This window comes from Nyctibius grandis, chromosome 31 (assembly GCF_013368605.1).
Source record: "Nyctibius grandis isolate bNycGra1 chromosome 31, bNycGra1.pri, whole genome shotgun sequence".
Taxonomy (NCBI): domain Eukaryota; kingdom Metazoa; phylum Chordata; class Aves; order Nyctibiiformes; family Nyctibiidae; genus Nyctibius; species Nyctibius grandis.
The window spans coordinates 4,365,492-4,390,695 of NC_090688.1; the positions used below are offsets into that span (position 1 = coordinate 4,365,492).

At 50.6% G+C, this 25,204-nt stretch overlaps 1 protein-coding gene across 1 annotated transcript; it reads right to left on the reverse strand.

The window, feature by feature from the left end:
* Window positions 1–1,089: 1,089 nt before the first annotated feature.
* Window positions 1,090–24,425, reverse strand: HOMER3 (homer scaffold protein 3). Its single transcript, XM_068420806.1, has 9 exons — window positions 23,823–24,425; window positions 12,614–12,770; window positions 11,567–11,698; window positions 11,019–11,126; window positions 8,113–8,234; window positions 7,047–7,203; window positions 5,053–5,163; window positions 4,037–4,117; window positions 1,090–3,199 (listed from the first exon to the last, which is right to left on the reverse strand). Exons 1-9 carry the CDS (start codon window positions 23,825–23,827, stop codon window positions 3,011–3,013), a joined length of 1,062 nt encoding a protein of 353 aa, XP_068276907.1. The 5' UTR covers window positions 23,828–24,425; the 3' UTR covers window positions 1,090–3,010.
* Window positions 24,426–25,204: the final 779 nt, after the last annotated feature.

The window sequence follows — 25,204 nt, forward strand, 5'->3', positions numbered from 1 at the left end:
GCCCAGCACCCTGCCAGGGACGGGCAGCAAAGTTTCCAGAGGGGGACAGCACTGTTTGCAATGAACAAGCTGTTCAGAAAGTTTAGTGAATGGGCTACGTGTGTTCTGACTGCAGAAGTGTTGATTTCACAAGAGCTGAGTGGAAGAATCTGCACTTAACAGTAGGAGTGGGTGTAATACTTCCCCACTGGACAGAAATACGACGTCCAGGGGGTTACACCTCATAGATTGGGCTGCTGAGTCTTGATGGGAGGCACGATTTCAGGATCCCTGCATGACCAACGCATGGCACCCCCCTCTCGTTGGTACCCAGATACCCCATCCACAGCCCGACGAAGAGGTTGAACACTGTGTGAAACAAGGAGAGCTTCCTGCAGGACGTCAGTGGAATTTAGCTGCAGATTTCCTTCTGTTTGTGACTTGTTGCAGGACTTGTAGACCTTCTTGCACTCAACCTAGACTGTCAATGGGTCAGTTGTCTTCCCTGTAGGGCTGGTGGAGTTCCCCAGGGATGCTAGGTTGTGCTTTGAGGATATGAAATGCATAAAGAACGAGAAGAGCCTTAAATTGCATAAGAGCTGGGTCTCACGCTATACTGTGCCTGACCCAGGTCCGAGCAGGTCCTGGGCAGAGCAGCAGCCAGCACTGCGCTCCGTGAGCCATCGGAGCTGCTGTCTCAGCTGAGCACCACGCTGCAGCTTGCGTCGGCCTCTCCCCCACTGAGGGAGTCCTGCGGGGATGTGCAGCAGCTTGACTCAGGTTCTCCCTCTCACTTCTTGGGAACAGTCTGAGCGTGGCCTCCCTGGGGAGAGGCGACTCAACCAGGCGAGGCACACACGGGCCTGGGCAGCCCCCAGCAAGGAGCCATATAACACAGGCACTGGCCATGATGCAGGGCTATGAAATGGGTCACTCCAGAATTTAAGGATCCATAACCCAGCTCCACCTTGTAGGTCACAGCCAGAGAAGTGTGAGAGGGTAGTAGCACAGAACATAAGGAATTTGTGCTCAACTTACTTTCTCCCATACTCCCAAATCCCACCCTCCTCCCTCTGTATTGCAGGGACAGAGATGCAAACCAAACACACCTTTCTTGGGGCTGATCTCTATTTCAAAAGAAGGCTGCTCCTGTAGGAATAAAATGTGAACACTGGCATGGGGCGGTAAACAAGTCCCTGGAAATTTTTGCCACCCAGTTACTTCCTTCCCTTCTTAAATACCCTGAAACAAACATCACTGCAGTAGCTCCAGCCCCATACAGTTGTGAGAACACTTCATGCAAAAAAAAAGAAAAAAAAGAAAAAAAAAGGGTAAAAACCAACAAAAAAGCCCCAACCCCCAAACAGAAAAGCCCTTCCCTGACTATGCAGGTCTGGAAATAATGTTTCCTCATCACCCCCGGGAAAGGGAAGGGCTTTGCCTAGACACAATCCAGCACAGAGTCACCAGCAGTTCTCCACTCCAGCAGATTCCCAAGGTGCCAGACCTGATCCTGCCCTGACTCGCAGGCAGCGCGTGGAGGCTGTGGGTCCCTCTCCTGGTCGCCAGGTGAGGGGAGGGAGAGGCAGACCCCGAGGAGCTGCACTGCCTTTCCACGGGTCTGGGTGCGCAGAGGAGAGCACTTGGCAGCCAGTGCTTGCTAAGTACCAGAGTTTCTGCAGACCTGTGAAACGTTCCCAGGATTACTGCTGTCTTTGCCTAACTTATAGCAGCAAAGAGGGCAAAAAAACAACAACAAAAAAAATCCAAATCCATCAACACTCCTGGAAGGTTACTAACTACTTCTACAGACACTGCTTCGTCATTCAGCACAGGGCTAAGCATGCTCCTAGGTAACTACGGGGGCGCAGCGGGTGCCGTGGGGGGGACACAACTTTCCAGGTTCCTGTGGTGCCTCCCTCAGGCCTTGCTCAATTTCTATTACTAGACAACATCTACGAGAACTCACAAACTTCCGTAGGGCACCAGTCCCAGCATGCTCCAAACGCCTCCTGTTCTCATTTAATCTGGCCAAGCACGGCAAGCTGGGACCCGTACCCTTCACGAGGAACACTGCTCGGCTGACGCAGAGCGGGACATCTCTGTGGACTGTTTCCCAATAAAAAAAGAAAAAAAGAAATCAAGAGCAAGTGCGATTTGCTCCATTTAATTTCAATTAACTGCAGCCCTTAGAGGCCAGGAGAGATGCCAGTCTAGCAGTTTGTTGGCCATCCCCTCGGGGATGTCCCATTTCTCAAATGCCCCTTTCCCAACCAAGCCTCTACTCTTCTCAGCTTCAAGAAGTTTTAATAAGTCATTAAATCCCACTGTGTTAAACTAATAAGAGCTTTAAAACCTGCAGTTCCTTTTCCTCTGGAGGATGTGACTGAACAGTGGAAAGGACACACGGTCAGGCAAGCACCCTTCTCTGCAGTGGGGACTCTGCTACCTCTGGAAGCTCCTGACAGTGACCAGTGTTACTGGATCCTGTAGAAAGACATGATGTAGTCAGGGCTGGGGAAGAGGAAAAGGAGCAACTGTTGTCCTCGGTGTGCTAGAACTCCTCCTCCCTCCCTAGGTGGGGAAACAGGCAGCTTATTTGCAAAAGGCAAGTGGTTTCCTAAAAAACTACTGAAAAAATGCGAAGGCTGCTCAGCCTCTTCCCCTAGAAAACTGTAAAAACGTGGGAGACACAGTGTGGCAGCAGGGAGGCTGGGAAGGGAGCCCGGGGACAGCTGCTGTCTCTGGACCATGCCACAGCCATGGCAGGGTCCAGAGAGGTCTGGCTGTGACTTGTAGATGCTCCCTGTAGAGGATTCGGAGCTCAGGTCCCCTCTGCCTGCTGTCTGGGTGTTCAGTGGGCAGTAAGTGGCTGTGGCTGGTCTCCCCGCTGTCCAGGCAGCTGCTGGTATGTTGGCGGATCCTGCCCGAACAGACCTCGAGGCTGTTCTGTGACCGTAATTGCTGTCAGTGACCAGTCCCAGCTCGGGCTCCCCTCCTCCGGAGGCGCCTCCTTTGAGCGTGCTGCTGCTCAGTTGCTCTCTACCAGCTTGGCTAGTCCCTGCCGGATCTCACTGAGCTCAAATATCTTCACGTCCATTATCTCTGCCACCTTGGTGACCTCGTTCTGCATCTTCTCCCTCTCGGCCAGGGTCTCCGCCAGCGTCTGCTCGGCCAGGTGAAGGTGCCGCTCCAGCTCTGCGTTGCGTGCCTCCAGCTCCTGCCGAAGGACACCAGTGCGGTGAGGTGGCTGCCCCACCACTGATAAACGCTGCTCACAGACCACCACCCTTATCTCCACAAAACACCCCTGCTAGCACCCCAGCGCCAGGCTACCCACACCCAGCCAGCCCAGGTCTCTGTCAGTTCTTTCACTGAGGGACCTCCCTGCCTTGAGCCGCAGCACTCCGGCATGCACATGCGTGTGAGCACATGTTCCCCAAACCCAGGCATCTCCCCAAAGTTTGCAAAGGTGCAAAAACACACCTATCATCTCCAGGTCTGATGGCATTTGATGTTCGGAGATATTCTGCCATGAAAGCCAGTGCCTGTGTATGGGGCTGAGCCCCGCAGCAGCTCCCCTCGTTCAGTAGCTCAGAGGTAAACACAGGCAGGCAGGGCCCCAGAGACTGCACAACAGATCGTGCTTCCATCTGCGTCCCTGCCCTGAGGTGCAGAGCAGCTTGCATCTCTCCTGCCAGCCAGACTGAGTCAGAGCTCTGCTGCTCCCCAGCCATCCAGCAAGCTAAGCAGGACTCCAGAGAGATGGAGGGTCACAGGACATCACCCGTCCTGTGCCAGTCCTACGTCAGGGGCTACTGCAAGTGCTAAAGGAGTACGTGAAGGCTGGGTTTGCTATTGCCTGCTGATTGTGCCCCATGTCATACCTCTGAGGGATACAGTGAAGAAGGAAGACATGTAGGCAAGGACCTGTTCCCATCATCCAGAGGCAGAGACAGGCATGGCAGCTCTGCAACATTCACTCTGGCTCAAAGGAGAAATAGGGACGGATCCCTCTACTCTGAGTGCGGAGGTGTCCCAGATCTGCCATCCTTACCTGCAGCTTCTGCAGTGTCTCCTCACGCTCACCCTCTGCTTCCCATCGGCCACACTTCTGGCTCTTTAGCATCTGAATCTCCTAAAACACAAGGAGAAGAGCATCATGTCAGACCACCCCTGTCCCAGTGGGGCCAGCTCCCACCACACACCCCAACCAAGGCCCCTTCCCTCTCTCCAATGATCACATAACCACACGCAGCTCCAAGTTTTAATACCTCCCTTTCAAACCTTCTACTTCTGCTGTACCTGCTGTGTCCCTCTAAGCCCTTAGTCCCTGATCAAGATGACTGGCTGAGTGCCAGCAAGGCTCAGTGGCCTCCGCACCCTGCTGCATCCTTGCTCAAGATCACATCCCAGGCTCTTGGGGCCATGGTCCCTGCTCAGCTGTTGGGGGAAAGCCTCTGCATACCCTTGCCCCAGCGTTTTTCCTCTAGCCTGAGTAAGTCTGGGGAGGGGGGGGAAGAGATCTCTTCTCACTAAGGATCAGGAACCCCAAAACCCCTCCCCTCCCCAATCCTCACTTTGTGGCTCCAGCCCTAAGGCTCTGTCCACCCACCCTGCTGAAGCATGGCCACCAGAGAGCATGCAGACGTGCAAATCAAGAGAGGTTCTCTCCACATCTCCCCTCCTTCACAGCCTCTGCAATTAAAACTCTGCTTTAAATCATTCATTTAAATGCAGTGAAAGCGAGAAGCAATTACTACACTAGAGGCTAACTGCAGCTGGCTGAGCAGGGAGGGGGTGAGACACAGCCCTGCAGTGTCTGACACTCTCCCCTCAAGGCTATTTGCACGGGAAACTCCCAGCACTTCACTCTCACTCAGCTTTGCCTCCCTCGGGAGGGAGACCACTGAGGGGGCTGTGCTGGCTTATGGAGGCTCCTGGCTTGCATACGCAGCACATGCACCAGCACGAGGGGCCCTCTGGTCCCATACAAGCGGTAATGACAGACAGGGTGTTGGTGACTGACAGGTCACCCAGCTTTAGGCTTTGCTCTGCTTCGTGGGGTATTACCTCATCTTTAGCCTTGATCAGTAGTTCCAGCTCCTCCAGGGTTTGGCTCAGCTCTTCCTTGTTGTTCTCACTGGAGGAATCGTGAGCCCCCTGTGACTCCAGTTCTGCTACCTACACAGAAGCCAGCACAGGGAAGGCATGCTCAGAGATACAGGAATGTCCTGACACCTTCTCACCCACATCATCCTCTGTCACGTTTTGGCTTCCTTGCAAACCCAACCAGGCTTACAACAGGGTAGCAGCTCCCACCCTGGGGCTGTTAGGAAAAAAAATTCTCTCCAGCTCTGCATAGGTCACACACAGAAACACACTGCGGCAAAACTCTGTCTAGAGACTCTGTCTCTCCCTTCTCCTGCAGTCTTCCACTTCCAGCAAAGCCTGACTGGTGGACATCAAGCACATGAGCCTACAACCCATAGCAATGGCTCGATCCAGCTCCATGTACATCCCTGGGCAGAGATCCCCGAGGGCAAGGGAGTTACTGCAGCTCAACCGCAGCAGAGCTGGGAGGAAGAGTTTGCCCAAGCGTGCTCCCCATGCCTGAAAAATTCAGCCCAGTGGCTTAGATTATTCATGAAAATGATTCATTTTTAAAAGCACATCAGAAGGTCTGCAGCTGCTGCTGCTGGGGCCCAAGTTCTCACATGGACTGGACTGAGCCCTACAAGCACAGCTCCAGCGATGGGTACTCTTGCATAGACAGGGCTCGGACCCTGGTGTGACACTTGCCCACGAGCAGGGGCAGCACTGGCTGCATTTGGCCTCTGCGAGGGTCCATCTAAACAGTGGTTGTGAGCTGTTGGGCTCATGGGGTCATGGCCAGAATCAACCAGCTCTGGCCCCAAAATGCTCTGGTTTAGGGGCAATAATATAGATGTTTCACTGAGTTACAGTTTCTCCTGTGATTCTGCTGAAGTCCCCAGGGGTTGCCCTTCACCCAAAGCTCACAAAATCCTCACTCTGAGCTCCTGGCCGTGAGAGCAGCCACTGAGCAGCTGAGTGTGCACAGAGCAATGGCAGGGAAAAGGCAGCTAATCCCAGCCAGCCCCAACACCACGCACACATACACACAGCCAAGATCTCTGCTACACCTAGGGCAGGCTCCTGCTGCAGAGAATATTTGTTCTGTGCAGCTCTTTTACTGTCTGACTCCAGCACTGAGAACTAGCAAAGGGCACAGTGAATCCTGGGGGATGGCTGTTTACTGCACAGACTGGCCACACAACAGCCTTCAAGCAGAAACAGATGTTAATTGCTATAAATCCCTGCTGTCTTTTGAATGAGCTATCTCAAAGTGAAATGGCTTTATGCCCTCTTCTCCAGGGCTCCAGAGTCCTTTCCCAGCCAAACTCCAACTGTCCTAAAACCCTTTCCCAAGTACTCCGCAGTTCTTCCCTCCCAACAAACCCAACCGTGTGACTGTCACTCCTCTGCCCAGATGCACACAGGCCTCCTCAGTTGATCTGTGACCTCTCTGATATTACACAGGTCAAAAGATCCTATTATTCCAACCGAACAAGGGCTTGTTTGTACTGCGCCACCCGGGTTTCATGATGTTGCAGCTTGGATTGGAGCTAATTATAGCAGATAGAGCAATCTTCATCCTTCCTGTCAGCAGCCAGAAGATTGCCCTGATGCTCAGGAGGGGCACAGGCCTTACTCAGTATTGCTGCAGCTGGGAACTACCCCCAGGAAACCTGAAGGGAAGCTGGTATTCTTTGACTTTGTGCTCTGGTTTCCTCCCTTTATCCATGGGGACTCAGCACACCCCTATCTTGCTCTGCAGAAAACAGGAGCTCTTGTGAGAGCTCCCTAGTTACACGGCCTTATTTCTTGACATGTTTTCCCTGCCAGGCTCATGCAGCATCCTGGATTTCCATCCCATCTCCTGCTGACACCCATGGAAACTGATGGGAGAATGGGGTCAAGGGCACCATCCGGCTCTGGGACAGGGCTTCCTCTGACCTGCTCTGCAAGGGCTCTCCTGTGCTCACCCGCTGCCGCAGCGTTTCCGTCTCCTCCTGATAAGCAGCCAGCTGCTTCTTCCACTGGTCCACGTTGGCGTTGGCTTCATGGAGAGCAGCCACGAGCTTGTTGTTGTTGTCCTGGAGGCTGAAGAATTCAGCCTCCCACTGGACCTCACTCACCGAACTGTGCGAGAGAACAGGGGAAGTGTGCAGGAGAGCGTAAGAGAGACTCAACGTGAAGGTTTCTCCCCCCAGTGCTAACACACACTGAAACCACGCTCTTGGAAGTGCTGGGCAGCTCCCTGTTTTCTATTTGGCTTTCATATCACTTCCCAACTTTAAATGCTTCTTCCAGCCCTGAATCTGCATCTCTTTTCTTTATCCCTGGATAGTGTTTGACTTTGAGGCCATGTGTGCTTGCTTAAAACTGCAGAAACCACACTGTGAGTTTAATGGGGTGTGGGGGTGGGAGAGATGCAGCTACTACAAAGGAGCTTTGCAATGTGGGACTGTGAATCCATTTTAAAAATCTTTGTTAGATCTGAGTTTTCTTTGAATAAAACCCTACCACCCCAGACTCAGGAGAGGGTAGCAAAGGACACTTGCTTTTGATTTAAAAATATTCTAAGAGTTGAGCTGGGAGCTCAACGGGAGCCACAGGGCAGAATCCAGCCCAGAGTCTTTCGAGCAGACAAAGAGCAGAAGCAGCAGGGACTTTGCTGGAATCATCAGGGGAATTAACACAAATGCAGCCCTGGGCCAGCTGGAAAAGTGTGAACATCTTCTGGTATCACAAACTACTGATCTGTAGATAACTGGCATCAGCTCATCCCTGCTGCAGGCACAAAGCATTCTCCTTCCCACGCCGCCTGAACAGCGGTTTTCACCTCCGAGTTGGAATAACCTTCTACTGGGGAAGAGGGGAAACTGGTACAGTGGAAGGTTTGAGCAGCAGCGGGCATGGGGCATTACTCAGCTACCTAAAGAAGAAGCGTTGGGTCAAAAGCATTTGGGATGACAGGGACCTGCACCAAAACCTGCCAGAACAGACAGTTTAGGAGTCAGGAACAGAGAGCACTTGTGGCAGCCTCACCCTTCTGAAAACATCTTCTTCAGCCGCTCCTTCTCTGTTGTTATCTCCACATCGGCACTTTGGCTCCGGAATAGTTTATCTTCTCCTGGCCCATTGGAGCTGATGATGGGGCTGGGAAGTACCTGGGGGATGAGGAAGAGGTGGTTATCACACAGCAGTGAAGACAGGCCATGTGGCCACAAGGTCTCTGCAAACCCATTCACAGCCTGGATTCACAGGGCTAGTTCTCAGGGAAACTCTGCTATTGCTCAGATCACTCTGGCACCCATTTTCCAAAGGTGTGGGAGAACAAACTCACAATCTCTGCACCAAAGCAGACCCTTCTCCGTGGCTCCATATTCCTGCGTACATCAGAGCTAGCAGAGACAATGTGTCCTCTCAGGCCAGAGGGAACTGACAGTGGAGCAGAGATGAATATGCAGAAGCCAAAGCAGACTTTACATCCTCCAGCCCCTCCAGAAGACCCTGTCTGTGCTGTCTCCTCTCACAGCAGGGAAGGACCTTGGCACTGACAGCACAAACTGAGCTATAAAAAGACTGTCTGAGCAATGAGCCTCCGGGATCCTAAGTTGGGGGCTGTGAGACCAGGTGCTGGTGAGCCTGCTGGAGTTGATAGGTAGTCCTCAAATGCCTGCAGCAGGGACAGCCACCTGCCTTCAGAGTCGGCTGACATCTATAAATAGAGCCAGATAAGGCCATGCCATGCATTGAACACCAGCCTCATGAAGCCTGAGGCAGGGAAGGGGCAGAAGTTTTCTCTTCTGGTGTGTTGAGCCCCTGTGAGTCCAACTAAAACTGGTAACAGTTGAAGATGCTCCACACTGTTTTGTTGCTTACATTATCCGCAGTGACATACTCTGTGATGGGGATGCTAAATGGGATGGGGATGGGCCTAAAAGGTACTACAGGACAGAAGGGAGCTGCTGTCCTGGGACTTCGCCAGCTCTGAAAATCTGAAGCCTAAGTAAACTAGTACAGATGCAGAAAACGAGGGAGCCCTGATTTAATTCCAGGAGACAGATCTGCTCTCTGCTCACTTGCAAACAGAAACACAATCAATTATTCAAGGATGAAGCTCATGTTCGAAGCTCTACTAATGTAGAGACTGTGAATCAGCAGTGGGAGAAGGGTTGATAGGCTGAGGTAGGGAGGACAAGATCTGCATGCCCACATGGCAGGGGACACCACGTGTCACTGTGTCAGCACGCTGGCTGCCGGACGGCTGCAGGCAGGGGCCATGCATACTTGTGTTGGAGCTCTGGCACCAAGAGACAGGCAGGCTGAGTGGGAAGAGGGAGCGTGGGTTCCCGTTGTGGCAGTTTTAGCACTGCTGAGTCAGGTAAGAAGAACGAACAGAGCCCTAGACTATTTCCCTGATCTGATCCCTAACCTTCACCTTCTGACCTCCTCATCCCTTCTGCTGCACGTTGCCATCACAGCATGGGGGAGACAAACATGTCCTGTTGTGGCCCCTGATGAGTTCTGCCTGGTGCAAACAGGATAAGAGGGAGTATCTCTACTCCCAGCCTCTATCTCCTGCCCAGGGGACCTAGGAGATGGAGGCTGCAGCTGGCCATGAATCTCTGTCTTGGGCAATTACTGACCAGAGTCTTTTACCTAAAACTTTGTTTCTGCTATAAATGCTCTACGCTACTCTCTTCTTCATTTGCAACCCATTAGGTTGGGGCTTAGAGTTAGCAGGAGCCAAAAGCCAGCCCCATTTTCCCCATTTTTGCACCCCACATGACATTTCGAGTCTCTGTGGAAATGAGACTGGTGGAGCCACCGCCTCCACCTCCCCCTTTTCCCTGCAGGCCAAGCTACTGTTCACACTCTCTCCTCCTCCTCTGCTGCCACTTCATCTGTACTCAACGCAGAGAACGCAGCATCCTCCATCCTACAGCTCCCCTCCTGCTGCCATGAGCTCTGGCAAATGCAGAGTCTCCTCTGGAGTGAACTATTTGGGAGGGCAACCTCACCATCAGCACTGAACTGCTTCACCACGGGAAAAAGCAGGTTAGAGTTCTCCACAGCTTATCCTCTCCCCTCCATCCCACTGCTGCTGGAGTTGGTTTAGCTATATGGGGAGAAAGGTAACAATTGCAAGTGCAACACCTGTGAGAATGATCTGTGATGGGCTTAAGCTTTCTGGTTTGGTCTCCCAGGGGAACGAAAATTGAATGACTGGCTGTCATGTGTGCAGTTCCAGCTTAGGTGAGAGTTCCCAAGGGGGAAGAGTGATTTCTACTCTCATAGCACAGCTTCACTTCCACAGTGGAAATACGACAGAAACAGAAGTAGTCTGGCCAGGACTCCTCAGTCACCAGCTCTAAGAAATCAGTTTGTCTTTTCATGGACCCCCATGGACAGCACCATCCCTATCAGGGATACTTGGAGAAGAACCCCCTGAAGCCCCAGAAGAGGAAGAAAAATGGTTGGAAATGCCTCGTGTCTTCCTCCCTATGATATTCAACCAGGCAACATGCATGCTGCTTTCCTGCTATTGTCACTTTGAGAACACCCAGCAGCTCTAAAGAAAAAAAAAAACAAAAGAAAAAACACCAAACCAAAAAATCCCAACCACCACAACACAAACACACTCCTACAGCATGGCTTTATAAGATATCAAACAGGTTTGACCGACAAAGAAGGAGGAGTGTGAACCTTCCCAGGAGCTCCAGTTAAGCACTGATTAGTTAATCTACTTCTTGTGTTTAAGTAGAGTGACCTCAGGGCCACAGGTATCACCAAAATGTGAAGCTCCAACCTCAGTGTCTGGCAAGAAAGCTCTCAGAGAGAAAGGGATGAAAGCAAGAAGTGACTAGAGGAGATCAGCACTGTGGCCATTTTCCCCTGCTGTCATCGCTCTGCAGTGAGCTTTGCTCATGCCTCTTTCCAAGCCTTACCTGGTGAGATGTGATATTCAGGGCAGGATTGGTCAGCTCTATTTTATCCTGGGACTTCTCCCTCGCCAGACGGGCGGCTTCTTTCACTTCCTGGAACTTCTCTGCAAACTAGAGGGGAGCAGAAAAGTCACTCTGGTGCTACACTGAAATGTGGAATGAACGAGAATTGATGCCTGGGTTACTCCTCCCTTTGCAACTTCATTCAAAGTGCTTTTTAATTTCTCTTCAACTAACAATCAAATTCAGAGAATAGCCCCTTCCTGCCCCTGCCCATGATTCTGGCACTCAGGGCTGTGGGGTTAGCTAAATAGCAGTGACAGAAATTGAGCCCAAAGCCCTAATTCAATTTGTGATGCTCAAAACACCCTGCAAATATTACTTTAAAACTCTTCCTAGCATCTCTGCATCTTGCATTAGATTTTAGCACAGTGGGAACAGCATTACATCAGGTTCCTAAAGCCTTTTCTTCAGAGGCTGATCTCCCCTTCAGGGTTTCCAGGACATTTTCCCTGCTAGCATCAGGTGTCTGCCAGCACCTGCAGCATTACCTGGGAGAGGTGTTGCTCCGAAGCAAAGCCCAACCCATACACTGTGTTGGCTCGGCTGTCTGCCCATTGTCCAAACTTCTGGGATGTCTTTGTGAAGGTCATGTTGGGGGTAATAGTGCTGTTGATGATCGCCTGTAGAGAGAGGCAACAATGAGAGTCAGAGAAAACTCCAGCCTGCTGCCCTAGGGTGGTTGTGTGGGGTTCATCATGATAATCCCTGTGTAATTCAGGAACTAGGGGCAGAAAGCTCTGGTTTTTAATCTGTAAAACAACAGTTCAGGCTTTTGGTGACCAGTCTGGCTACGTGACACAAACAAATCTCAATCATCTTATCTACTGAAAAAAGGAAAAAAAAAAAAAAAGCCTCAGTATCATCAGCTTCCTCCATTGCTGGAAAAGAAGATACGAGATGGTGTGTCTCTGGGGACTTACACAACTTTCTGATGTTCTCCATTTTCATGGCAAGTAAGGAAAAAAAAAAAGGTTTAAATAGCAATCAGGACTAGCTATTATGAAACACACTCTGCTGGTTGGAGTAGAAACAAAATAAATTGCCTGGGCAGATTGCTGAATCTCTGCCATTGGAGGTCTTCAAGAACAAGTCAGGAAAATGCCTATCAAGAACAGTTTAGCAAGAGTTAATTGTGTTTTGTGGAAATGACCGAACAGACTGCCTCCGAGACTCCCTCAGCCTCTGTCATTTCTTTGTGTCTAGAGGAGTTGGTTTTAGCACAGGATAAAGGCTCTCAGAAAAAACTTGTGTTTTGCATGCTCAGAGGGGCGGGGGGTGAGAATAGAGCGGGGTGGGAAGGGATGACATCAGACCTAGGGCATGTTTTTCATCAGCACAGATTCTAGTGTCCAACACTAAATACACATGAGCATGGAGGCAGTGTTCTACCTTCCATCCCCTGCAGTGAAGATGCTAGAGTGCCCATGCTGACGACTGACCAACTTGACACCAAAAGCATCAACTCCAGAACAGACTTTGGCTGGAAAAAAAGCTTGCTGTCCATCTGTGCGATGCTGTCAGCAAAGGCCCCCTACCTTGGTGCCCCCCACGCTGATGATCCGGTACACATTGCGCGTGGCATCGTAGAAATAGGAGACAGTCAAGGCGTGCTTGCTGGCGGGGATCCAGTTCCGTTTGGTGGCAGGGTCGATCTGGAAAACATGGGCCCTGGTGCTGAAGATTGGCTGCTCCCTGCAAGAGAAGCGAACAGTGGTGTCAGGGCAGAGGGGAAGCTGAGCAATCAGGGAAGTGCATCGACTTCCTGGCACTTGTGTTGCATAATGCACCGCCAGCAGCACTTCTGCTGTTCGCCTTCTCTCCAGGGATGGAGGCACTAGGTGCAGCCCCCAAGGACGCAGCGTCTCTCAAGCAGCAGCCCTTCACCGAGCCTCTGTGCAGGGAGCAGCAGCTCCCCACTGTCTGGGCTGGTATCATCTGCTGTCCCTTCTTATTAGGGGAGTCATGACCCAAGTTCTCCATCATGGCTGTGAGTTGCTCTTCCAAAACCTCTGGGCTTCTCCGTGTTCTCCCCAGGAGCCCTCCACATCCTTGGCACTTTTCTAAAGCCCATTTTAGAAGCCAGGGGACTGCTGCCTGATGCCCCTGCAAAGCAAAAGCCCATGGCTGTTTATGCCTCCTATTTTCCCACCACCCAGGCAGCATGACAACAGCAGCTTTCACTCCACACTAGTGACCTTGGTCTATGAAAATACCCTTGGCACAATAACAAAGCTACCAAGGGTGTTTAACTACAGGTACAGGTTTTTACCTTCCTCTAGAGCTTCTCTGTCCTCCCCTGCAGTCTTCAGACATTTCCAAAGACCACAGCCTGGTCATTCCAGCAATACCAGGCTATGCCCTCAGGTTAGTAGACCTTATATGCACGTTGACACAAGGACGGCACAAAACTTGCAAGCAGAAGCACAAACAGGACATCACAGTCTCACGTTTGGGGCATACCTGATGGTCCTTCACAACACAGCCAGTGTGGCAGAGTTATGCTAACGATTAGGGGTTATATTATTTTTAGCCTGACTTGAAGCTTTCTTTCACCATCCCTCAGCATCTTAGTGGTCAGTTCAGTGACTTCAGCAGGTATATGATTTCTCTGGCTGCTGTATTATTTGTGCTTCATATGATACCTCCAAGCTGGAGCTCTAGGGAAATGGGATGGATGGAGGATGTGTCTGGGATGTGAGCACAAAAAGCGCCTTCCCTTCAGCACAGCTCTTCCTCCCTTGACTCATGCTTGGGAAGCGCATCCTGCAGTGAGGGGTCACAGCGCAGGATTAAAAGCAAGTCACTTAACAATGAATTAAAGGAAACACTTCACCACACAACGTGCAGCTGCTGCAAGAAAGCACTGAACCAAGCACTGCCCGGATTTTGTAACCAGTAATATCTGAGCTGACCTAAGGAATTGAATCTCAGGCATCAGGATGTAACTTGAGCGTTTCAGGAGGCAGGAAGGAATGTTTCCATGACACAACAGGCCAGGTGCATCAGGGCTTGGCATCTTTGACTTTGGTTAAAACCCAAAGCACTGGCCATTACCACACTCCTTACCCAAACCTAGTGAAATCTGATGTGATCAGAAACATCCCACATCCCCACGACAGCTGCAAACAAGGCATAGTCACAATCCTGCTACGTGCAAGCTCACAAAATCCAGACATTTGTATTTCCCCTCAATTCCAAGTCCTCACAGCTGCAGTGAGCAACCTTCCCATCGATCCAAAGACAAATGTACCTGGTGCTTTCTGAACCCATCACCAAAACTTAGGAAGGAAATAAAATAGTCCCTCCTACCTCCCAGTTTCAGGCCTCGTTCCCAGTTTATAGCCCTGACTCAGATCCCTTGTGACCACACGAGGGTCTAAACCAGCCCCTTTTCTGCATCCTCTATGCCTGGTTTTATTCAGCCACAGTCTGGTTTTGGAATGAAAGTCAAATTTTCCAGGCTCCACTAACAGATATTAAATTTGACATGGATCACGACTTATCCTTTGAGACACAGTATCTACAGAGTAGGGAAAAACTAATGTTTCTGCACCTTAACCCCCAAGTCCTGGGCTAGTGTCAGGAAGAGCAGAGGAAGGACATTACCTAGTTGTTGACATTTGTTAGTAAGAAGGGTAAGACAGACTACAGGCCAGTGGAGTTAGTATGCGTCTCTCCTCCAACAGCTTCCTTCTCAGGTCTCCTAGCTGGACTGAGGCTCCTTTTTGGTTTTGCCTCCACAGTGATTCACTTCCTAGTGATGGAAAAGTCAGCTGTTATTTATCACACAGAGCACAGACAGAGCGTTCAGCCAGGCAGCGTTCAGGGGCTTCGCTTGTCCCAAACTCACAAAGCTAGTAATTTGCAATGATTTCTCATCACTGAACAAGTTTTCTTCCCTGTCGTGGGAGATGATTGGGGGAGCTGTGTAACTGGAGTAAATCCCTTTGGCAGCAGGCGCTGGCAGTTGGGAGAGGGCCACAGAGGAGCCTGGAAGGCTCTAGTGTTTCCAGTCATGCACACGTGATGCTGGCTGCATGACGGAAAACCCTCCTCAGAGATCACCCCTCACACGCACAGCAGCTATTCCTGTGCTCGCTATTCATCACCGAGGTCTGCACCCACAGTCAATGGAAACCATCCTGCTGACTGCAGCAGGTTTTGGCCCCAGTGATGTTTCAAACAGCCCCCTGCCATGCACCCTGACGGAGATAACCCTTCTCTGCCCGCAGGGACAGGGTTTGCAGCCACGCCTGGGAATTCACCCTCCATGCCTCACTCCATGGAGGCAGGCACGGTCCCGGACCCCAGTAGCGAGGAGCCCCTGTGACTGCCCTGTGCTGTCTCTCCATGACATGAGAGCCAGCTGTGCTATTAATTTGCTTTGTAAATTAGTCTCTCCAGAAAATGTCCCCACCCTGCTCTCCCCTGTATCAACCGAGACTACATATCTCAACAAGGGAGCAAAAGGGTAAGAAAATGAACTTGCATGATGAAGGATGCCCGTAGAGAGTCCACATCTCCCAGCCTCTCTCCTAAGTCTGCCTTCAAGCAGGTCAACTGAGAGTGTCTTAATACCTGGAAAACCCCACTGCCTTCCTACTCCAAGACAGGAGAGGCTCAGGAAGCCACTCAGATGTCAACTGTCCTGTAATTACAGTGTCACTAACCACAACAGCCAGCATTGCTTTCCTTCTGAGCACCAGAAGTAGAAAATATAATGCCACTGGAAGGCCTGTCAGACAGAAGGAAAGCCCATCTTCACAGGGGTTAGCTTATGCTTTTTCCACTCAAATAAGGCAGGCTTGGCTGGTCCCTCGCCCAACACACAGCCCCTGGGCACACCTGCTCTTTTCCTGGTCTCAGGTACCCCAAAATACACACTGCTGATGGTGTTGATGGGAAGGGTGCTCTGCTTTCTGTTCCTTCACATAATCACTGCTGCCCCGACGCTGCTCATACATTTGTTCGTGCCTTATGGTCTTCCCTGGAGCAACAAAACTTCATGCTGTCTGCGAGAGGTCTATCCCTTCCAATTACAACTGGGAAAGTCTTGCAGACTCTCCCAACAGGCCTTTTGCCAGTTACACCAGATGTGCTTTGCTTCCAACAGACAGCAAACTGGCAGCAACAGCAGCAGGGCTTGTCAGCAACTTCACCTGCCTGCCTGGTGCCAAGAAGGGAACTCCTGCACCCACCCTCCCTCCGAGGGAAGTAAAATACACAGCATCTCCTGAAATTATCTTTCACATTTCCCCTTTCCTCACTGCAAACAGGAGCAGTTGCTGCCAACTTGCATGTCCCTAGCAATGGTGGCTGGAGATTGCTTTATGAAGCCAGAACGTTGTTGCCTTCTCACAATTACCTGAGTACAGTGCCAGCCTGGCATGGGGACAGTGCTTTCTAGGAAGAAGTTGCTTAAGCTCTGTAGGTAATGCTCAGGAGAGCTTTGTGCTCTGCTTAGGAACAGCACAGAGATGTTCATGCTCCTTCTGCAGTGCTTGTGCAGGGAAAAAAAGTCTTTGTTTTAAATCCATCAAATGATACAAATTGTATCCAGCTAGTACAAGAATGTCATTGTCGAGGACGCTGGCTAGCCTGGAAACCTGCCCTTCAGTACTCACTTGTCTGACAAGGTTAAAGCAAATGCTCCAAAACAAAAGCTCTCCTAGAGTCTAAGTACAACAGAAAGCAGACAGTAGCCAGCAATGCAAGCCAAGAGAGCAGAAAAGAGTCTGCAAATCTAGGGGCACATCTCTAAGTAGTCACAAATGGCTTACTAAGTGGAAAATGCCTCTACCTCACCCTTTCTATGATTCCTTTAGCAGCAAAGACCCACGGCAGGGTTTGACACAGCTCAGCTGAGTGGATGAGCAAGGTGGGGACACAGGCAGGGCTGCGGGTACGTGCGGAGGGAAGTTCAGGGCAGGACAAGCGCAGGTGCCGAAAGCCAGATCTGAGATGCACAAGCAGAGTAATGCCTGAGGAGCACCCGTCTGCGTTCAGCTTGCTTCTGGCCAAGCTGCTGACCTCTTGTTTCCAAAAACACTACAAAGCATTTAAAAATAGTCCTGAAAGTGCCATTCAAACTGCCATGTTCTCTCTCCCGCTACAGCCCTCTTTTCCCCTGTGTTTTAAGTGTACATGCTGGATACACCACACATCCCTAAATGCTTCTTTTCCTGCTCCCAGCTGGGAGTCCCCGTAACAATACAGACATAGCAGTGAAAAGGACATGTGTAAATAAAACCACTTACATCTCCCCAGGGCTGTCCTTCGCAGATAATTAAGAAAAACCAAAGCAAATGACTGAAAGGACAAAGATCTGGCTGAGACACGGAGATGATCAGCAAGTGCCTGATAGCAACTGGAAAGGATCCAGGTCTCCTCGCTGCCAGCACTTGTTCCCAGCCCAGGTGGGAAGGGCAAAATTCAATATCCCACATCCCGCTGATAGCTTAAAAATGACCTGTCCCTCATGAATGTCCCCTAACACTCCAGCAGCAGGCTGCCAGCTACCAGGCAAAACCAAGCAGCTGAAAATGAAAAGAAGAGATGGTCTAACTGATGTAGCTGTTCCTAACGCGTGCGTCACACCAGCAAAGCACCTGGCTCCAGGATGCTGCCTGGGTAAAGACCCAACTGCCTCCTCTTGTGGCTTCTCCTCACAGAGAAGCTGGAAGAAGGTTACTGGGTGTTCGGGGAGTACACGTGAATATAGGGTATGGATCAATCATTTCCGATTTGCTCACTGCCTGGAGTCTCTGACTCAGTGGTCATTAAGACGACACGTAAAACTGCTCGTTGGTCTCATTTCCACCTTGGTTCTTGTATTATTCCTCTCTCTACAGCATCCAAATCGATTTCTTAATGAATAGCTGCTTATTTCACCATTTCCAGGAGAGCAAATGATTATTTGTCCTCTTAATTTATGGTCTCAGCAGAGTAGCAATGGACTGAGCAGGCCAAAGGGACCGAGTTTGCTAAGGCTGGATGAGGGACCTCGTCAGGTTAGGACACGCTGACGCACTGCCAAGGCCCTGGAGGAGAAGCACACCCTGCAAGCACTGCCCTGTGCCAAGGAGGTACAGATGGCATCAGCTCAGTCCCTTGCACCAGTGCCACATTTTACCTACCAGGGGAACAGTGGGCACAAAAGGTGCCAAAGTCTGGGGAAGACTAAACCCAGCGCTGCCCCCGCTGTTCTGTGTCATCTGAACACGTATGTCACGGGAGGCATGGACTGTCCTCGAGTGTCCTGTCTGGAGGTGGGCCCTACCCTCCTCTTTACAGGCACGCAGGCCTCTTCTTAAGTGGGATCTTCCAAAATAACCCAGTGCTGCTAACAGAGAGAAGGCAAGAGAAACAGGGAGATAAGCCACCTCCCAGAGAGGCCTCTCCAAAGAGGGACTGCAGCATCTCCCGTTTAGGAGACAGCACCAGGGACCGGTGCCAGGATCGTCCCGTGACGCACCTGCAATGCGTAGGAGCGTATGGAGCGGTGTGGACCCAGGCAGCACAGCAACACAGGCCCAGTAAAACCACGGCCAAGCAGCAGCAGAGCTGCTGACCCCAGGCTGCCAGGAGCTCAGCTCACCTGCCCTGCCTCACAGCCCACCTTGCACAAAGGGTTCAACACACACATCTACCTACACTTTGAGCAAGCTCCCTTTATTCCCTCTGCTGGGTATGTCTTTAATAGGGGGATTTCACAGAGTCCTCTAATCCTCAAGAGAAAAATACTCCCAAATCTGCAGACAAGTCTAATAGCAGAACAGAAGTACAAAGGTGAAGAGATTTTTGGTTTAAGCCACAGGAGTCACGGACAGAGCTGGGAACAGGGCATGTTCTCCTCTGCATCCTCCAGCCTCCTGCCACAAGGTAACGGCATCCAATCCTATACACAAACATCTCCCATTTTAAGGAAGAGCCCAGGTTAGAGGAGGGGGCAGAGAGCCTTTGAAAGAGCTGTTCAGCAAAACGTTTCTCTTTATGTCTACATTTCAACAGCACTGTGGCAGCTCCAGTGTGTTTCACTGCACGGCCGCTCCCTTCTCTCTTCACCCCACCCCAACTTCAGTTGCCTGTTGGGGTCTTTTTGGGAAAATCCTGTTTGACCGTTACAGGCTCGCTCTCTCTTCAGCAGGTTCTTAAACCTAAGGGCAGCTGCTGAAGCGCAGCCCTCCTGCCAGACCTCTTCGAAAAGGGAGAGAGGGAGAGGAGGAAATCAGGGGTTTACTATTTGCTTTAGATCCTTTATTGCATCCAGCGATGTCTTTGCTTGACAGGCTTCTACACCGCATGTGGGGAGGGGTCTCTTTCTGACTGCACAGCTGCATTTGACTTACACTTTGTCCTTGTCCTCTGATTTTCTGTGCAATCTGGAAGATTTTTCCCACTGAGATGCTTATTTTTTTGTTCTCAGTAATTCTCGCCTCACAATCCTTCCTGCCTGTGACATGTCCATTTACTTAACTGAATTACTTGCCACATCCTGCTCACCTGCCCCCAGCCTTTGCTGCATGACCAGAGAGAAGAAACCTTACGTTTGCTCTGGAGAGGGAAGCTTTTAGCCACCATTCCCCAAATTTATACTAATGTTTCTGTCCCGTTTTCAGTTCCAAAGCAAGGTGTGTGACAAAAGAGCAGGATTCAAACCTAGACACACGTACAGGGTTTGAAGAGAGAGATTTGGTGGGTGAGTCTGAGTTCAAAGCACTCCAGGGATACACATAGTGAATGGGTCTGAGGTTTAGAATAAAGTCTTTTAGCCACTTAAGGCAGAAGCTGGAATGTGCTGGGGAGGCTGAGCTGGGTCCTCATTAACTGCACTTGCCTTGGTGCTCCTGGATGGGGTTCAGTCAAGGGCATCTCTAGGAAGTCCACGTGCTGTTCCCTAGCCTGCACCTCCTCTCACTCACTGCAGCTTCTCTTTGCAGGGATATTCATTTACTTGTCAAAGAAAGGAGCCTCTCTGCACTTGGACGCAGAGAAGATAATAATTTTAAACACTTTGCTCTGCATCTAGGCAGTCTGTGGTTCCCCTTCATCTAGAAACCAAACCAAAAAAAATGCTCTGCAAGAAATCAGAGAGTACCAGGTCAGCAGAATAATTTGTTTCTGCGGACCACAGGCACAACAGCACTCAGCCACAAGGGCAGGGAAGGGCTTTGGGGGTGCGATGCTCCTGCTGACAGCAGCAGGATACCTTCAGAGGGCAGAGACCTAGGAACGTATTTTTGCACTGTGCACTGTGGCTGGGCTCAATGTGCAGCCACAATGAGCAAGCTCCCCAAAAAAGAGGTTGTTTTCTGATAAAAGGCCCATTGCCAGCCACAGCAAGGAGGTAAGGATTTCCCAGTTCTCACTGCAATCTTCCCAAAAGTCCTTTCTCTCTGCAAGGTCTGGTTTCCTGGATGGGTGTTCACGGGGCAGCTTGTGCAGAGTAGAAAGGGGTACGTGACAGCATGTGAGCATGATAGATATGTGGCTCAGCTCTGGCGCCCAGCCCACGGCCCCGCTGAGTCAGCTGGGAGGCCGTGCTGGCTGCGTCAGGGCCAGGGCTCTCCCTTCTGTTGGATCACCAGCCAGAGCACTCGGGTGTGAGAAACCCTCCAAAGCAGCATGGTCTGGGATAATCTGAGGGAGGGGGCTGGCCAGGGTGGATGGGGTTGGGGAAATGTGGTTTTTCCCACAGAGCCCAGTAGTTCAAAAGGCAGAACTGGAGCACAGAGAGGGCATGAGAACCAACCTCCTCCTCCTCCACTGCTGTCTTTGTTTCCTTTTATCTTCCCTCAGCAGCCTGAATAGCTGCTGACTGTTTGTCAACGCTGTTTGGGGAAGACATGTGGGTTAATGAGAGTCAAACCTCATCCCTTTCCCTTTGCATTTCTCCCCAAAGTCTAACCCTTCCTCCGAGCCAGGGACTGGGTGTAACTCCCTCCAGAGCCTATGGACTCTATTGCTTCACTGGAAATGGGTGCAGGGAGTGCGCTCTGATATTTCCTACCCAGGATTTGGGCACAAGCCCCCAGGACACTGAACTGCAAAACTGCTTTGGGAACAAAGTTTGGGAAGACCGATTCCCAGCCCTTTGTACTAACCACCAGACAGGTTTTCAAGCTCCCTTAGCTGCAGCTTTGCTTTCATTCTGTGCTACATCATGTCACCTTGGGGAAAATACATAGATGCTGCTAGAGTCCAGATGGGATTGAAGGAGGCCAGACTTCCACAGCCACACAGGGAAGGTGGAGTAGTGCAGGTCCAGCAATGGGAGCTGGCTAGGGGCTGCTCTCCCTTCTGCCTCCCCCAGCTCCCAAGAGATTACCCAGCAGGGTTTAGCACAGGAATGAAAAGCAGCTGCCTCACGGCCTGTCCGCAGATAAAGGGCAGCAAAGGAATCCTGGCTGAATGTGCTCCTGTTGGATCAGCCTGGGGAACAGCGACAAGCACGCAAGGTCAGGCACAGAGAAAGGGGATCAAGGGCATTTAAAGACACAACACAGCTGAGATTTAGTTTTTTTCTTTTAGAAACCAGCTTCCATCTACAGAGCATCTTGGCTGCTGAACACTATGCTACTGGGTGTCTACAACACAATGTGTGCATTCACCTTCTCGGGACAGCTGTTACTTCTGCTCCTAAGCTTCAGCAGCTCTTTCTTTTGAGACACACAGACCCACTGCTGGAAGCCTGTAGAGCAATTAAAGTTAAAAAAACCCAGCAGAGCCAGACTGCAGCTAAGTAATTCTTTATACATTCCAGAAAGTATGTCCAGTAATAATTAGAATCAGAGAAGCAGAGATACATGCACATTTCAAAATGCTTCATGCCTCCAACACATTCTGCCTCTGCACCTTCATTATAATCTACAGGACCCACAGTACTTCCAGGCACAGATGCCTGCTCAGCTTCACTAGAACAAGTCCCCAAGATCTGCTGCTATTTTCAACCTGCCCTCGCCAGAGCCCCCAAAGCACAACCAGCTGCCCCTCTGACAAGGCCAGTTCAAACTGCCTGTTTAGCAGGGGTCAGTGGGATGACAGTAGAGATAAGAGTGGGTGAATGCATGTGCTGGATACGTGTGACAAGCGGGTAAACTCTATACCGCTCAAATTAGAAGCAGGTAAGTTGCAGCTACTTGTACTTCTATCAGCAGAGAGTCAGAGAAATGTGAGTGTCCACTGAAGACTCAGCTAGGACTTAACTAAATTCACTTCCCTCAGGATCAAGTGTTACTTACAACTGTCCTCTTCAGAGAGGAAGTGTTAATGCATTAATACATACAATGGATACAAAAGAGTCCATGGAGAATTTATCCATGAAAACCAGAACGTGATATTGCAAAGAAATCTAAGATGGAGGAATGAGATCAGAATCCCTGCTTTAAAAAAAAAAAGTTAACTAAAATCAACTGCCAGAATGTGATGTAAGAGGTGATGTGGTTTTAATGTCTTTTGTATATGGAGTAATCTAAACGCTGCTGAATCCTACTCTATATCCCCATGTGATCAACATACAAGCAAAAAGACACTTTATCTCAGGAGTTGAGTGGAAATAAGGGATTTTGGGTGGAAACATCACCTCTGGCTTAACAATAGTTTTGCTACTACACCTCTGTAATCATACAGGGAAGCCTACGCAGAGATGGTGACACGATCTCAGCATTGTCCATGGGAGCTGGTGACCCTCTAAAGAAATCACAGAGCTGCTGGGTGTACCTGTGGCAGGTCTGAGAAGGATTCATCCACTGACTCTGGAGAATAACGGGCTAGTCCCAAGCTATCTGCTTGTTAAACCCTTCCTGGCAGTTCTAGAAGTTTTACAGTAACTTTGTGGATCACAGGAAAAGTTACAGGAAAACAGGGACACTTTCTGATTTAACCTGGATCAGCGCATCCTCTGCCAACTTCAAAGGCTCTGTGTCAGATTCACATTGCTGTCACTTCTGATTCTTCTTCTCTGCCTTTTCTGCCTATTGAATCCGTGTTTGTTCAATCATTTTATCTAGGCAGTCCAAGAGGAAAATTAGCAAAAGGAGAACAAGCCCCTAAGAATGTTATTTATTTCTCTTGCCTTGTCAAACCCACACGCTTGGAGGGAGTTGATCAGACAGGCTTCCTACAGATCCACTGTGCTTTCAAACAGGCATGAAGAGTTTATTGCACACCAAACTTACAACAACACATCAGGTCCTTAAAGTTACACCATTGAAACTTATAACTAGGGCATAAACTAAATACCAGGCTAAGCTCCTATTTCCATGCCAAAATCCGCTGCCACATCCATGCAGCATTATTTCACTCTTGGAAAATCTGAGGGGGATCATAACTAACTCATCAGGGATTTTCCATCAGCTGTTTATCCATTTAGAAATGCAAACAGGATCCATTTTTCTGAATTCCAAAGTCACAACAGCCAAATAAAATCCCTAATTTCTAACTTCTGGAAAAGTTTGTGAACACAACCCGTCTCCAGTCCTCCCACCCAGCCTCCCACTTTGGATTTCATACAACATACAGATCACTAGAGGCTTCCCTTACATACGAGTTTATTTAAAGAAGTTGCAGAGACTTGCAATTACCTACTTTCTAACCCATAAAATAAAAGGCAAGTCTAAACTTTAAAGCTTGCAATGTGGAAAAAATGCAATTTAAAACCTTCACTTCTTTGGCCATTATCTTAAAAATACCTCAGCGGCCATGAATAATAAAAGCAATTCAAGAATAATAAACTGCCAGACTCACCCCATGTCTGCCGGGTGTCAGCTTCTTTCTCTCCCGTCCTTTCTTCAGCCGCCTGAGATTCTCTCCACGTTCTGATTTATTTCTCCCTTCCTCTTTCTTTCTGTCTTTCTCCGGATCCGGATGCTCTTTAAATTTCCTCCGGAATTTCACTTTGAAATCTTGCTAGTTTTGCTGTTGGCTCGAAACACCCAGTAACCCCCCGGGCGTGCGGGGCAGGGGCCGCCCGGACCCCCCCGGGCTCCGGCCGCCCACACCCAGCACCAGCCCCGAGCTCTCGCCGGGGCACCTCGGCGCTCCCCCGGCCGCGACGCCGCAGTCCCCGGCAGTTCCCCGGCTCCCAGGGTCCCGCCTTCCCTTCAGCATGGGAGGGGAGCAGCGGGATTAGGTGGTGCTTTCGCAAGCCCTGGTAGACAAAAGCCGTCTGCTGCTCCGGCAGCCCCGCAAGTTTCTCCGCGCAGCCCCGAGCAGCGCAGCCGCCTCCGGGGTGGCGATTTCTTTGTTCTCTCTTTTTCTCTCTTCCCTATCCGCTTCCTCCCTCTGCCAACTGCCCCAGCTCGGTCGCATTTCTCCGCTGCTTCTCCCGACTTTATCCCCGGGGCCGGGGCCGGGGCCGGGGCCGGGGCCGGCTCGGCGGCACCACCTGCCGGGCAGAGCCGGGCAGAGCCGGGCCTGGCCGGGCCACCGCCCCCGGGCTCCTGCTCGCCTCCCCCGGGCCGCCCGGCAGATTACGGTAAACGCCGCTCTGGGATTTTAATGGGTGCTGGTTACCCATGAAAATAACAACAACAAAAAAGAATCATGTTCTTTAATCTCAGTCTAGACATCTATCAGAAACAGGGCGCTCTTTTGTTGGTCTGTCTTTTATGAAGTCATTTATACCACTGGAAAATTAACATAAGCCCTGAATACATTTTTATGAAATGGGGAAATACCCTGGGAAGAAGGGAGGCTGAAAAGGCTTGGGGAAGCGGAGCGGGTAATTAGCAATCAGCCGCTCCCGGCGTGCCGCAGAGGCCAGAGGAGCTGATACGGTCCTTGGCTGCGTCACCCCAGCACGGCACAGGAGAGGAGAGGTACCCCCGGGGCTAGTGCCCACACCTCGGGGTGCTGAACAACTGGAGAGGGCTCATGGGAGAGCCATGAGAGAGAACAAACCATGCTCTGTATGGAAAGAATAAAAGTGCTTCATCAAAGAAAAGTGACTTGATCATAGTCATAAAAACTTCCTGGTAGAAAGGAATTTTATCCAAGAGTGCTTTTCAGTTTAGCCAGCACAGGTGTAACAAGCTCCAAGGGCTGGAAGCAGCCGCTGAACAGGTCAGTCTAGGAATAAAATGCATTTTTAACCATTCAGGCAGAGATGCACCACCAGCCTGGCCTCA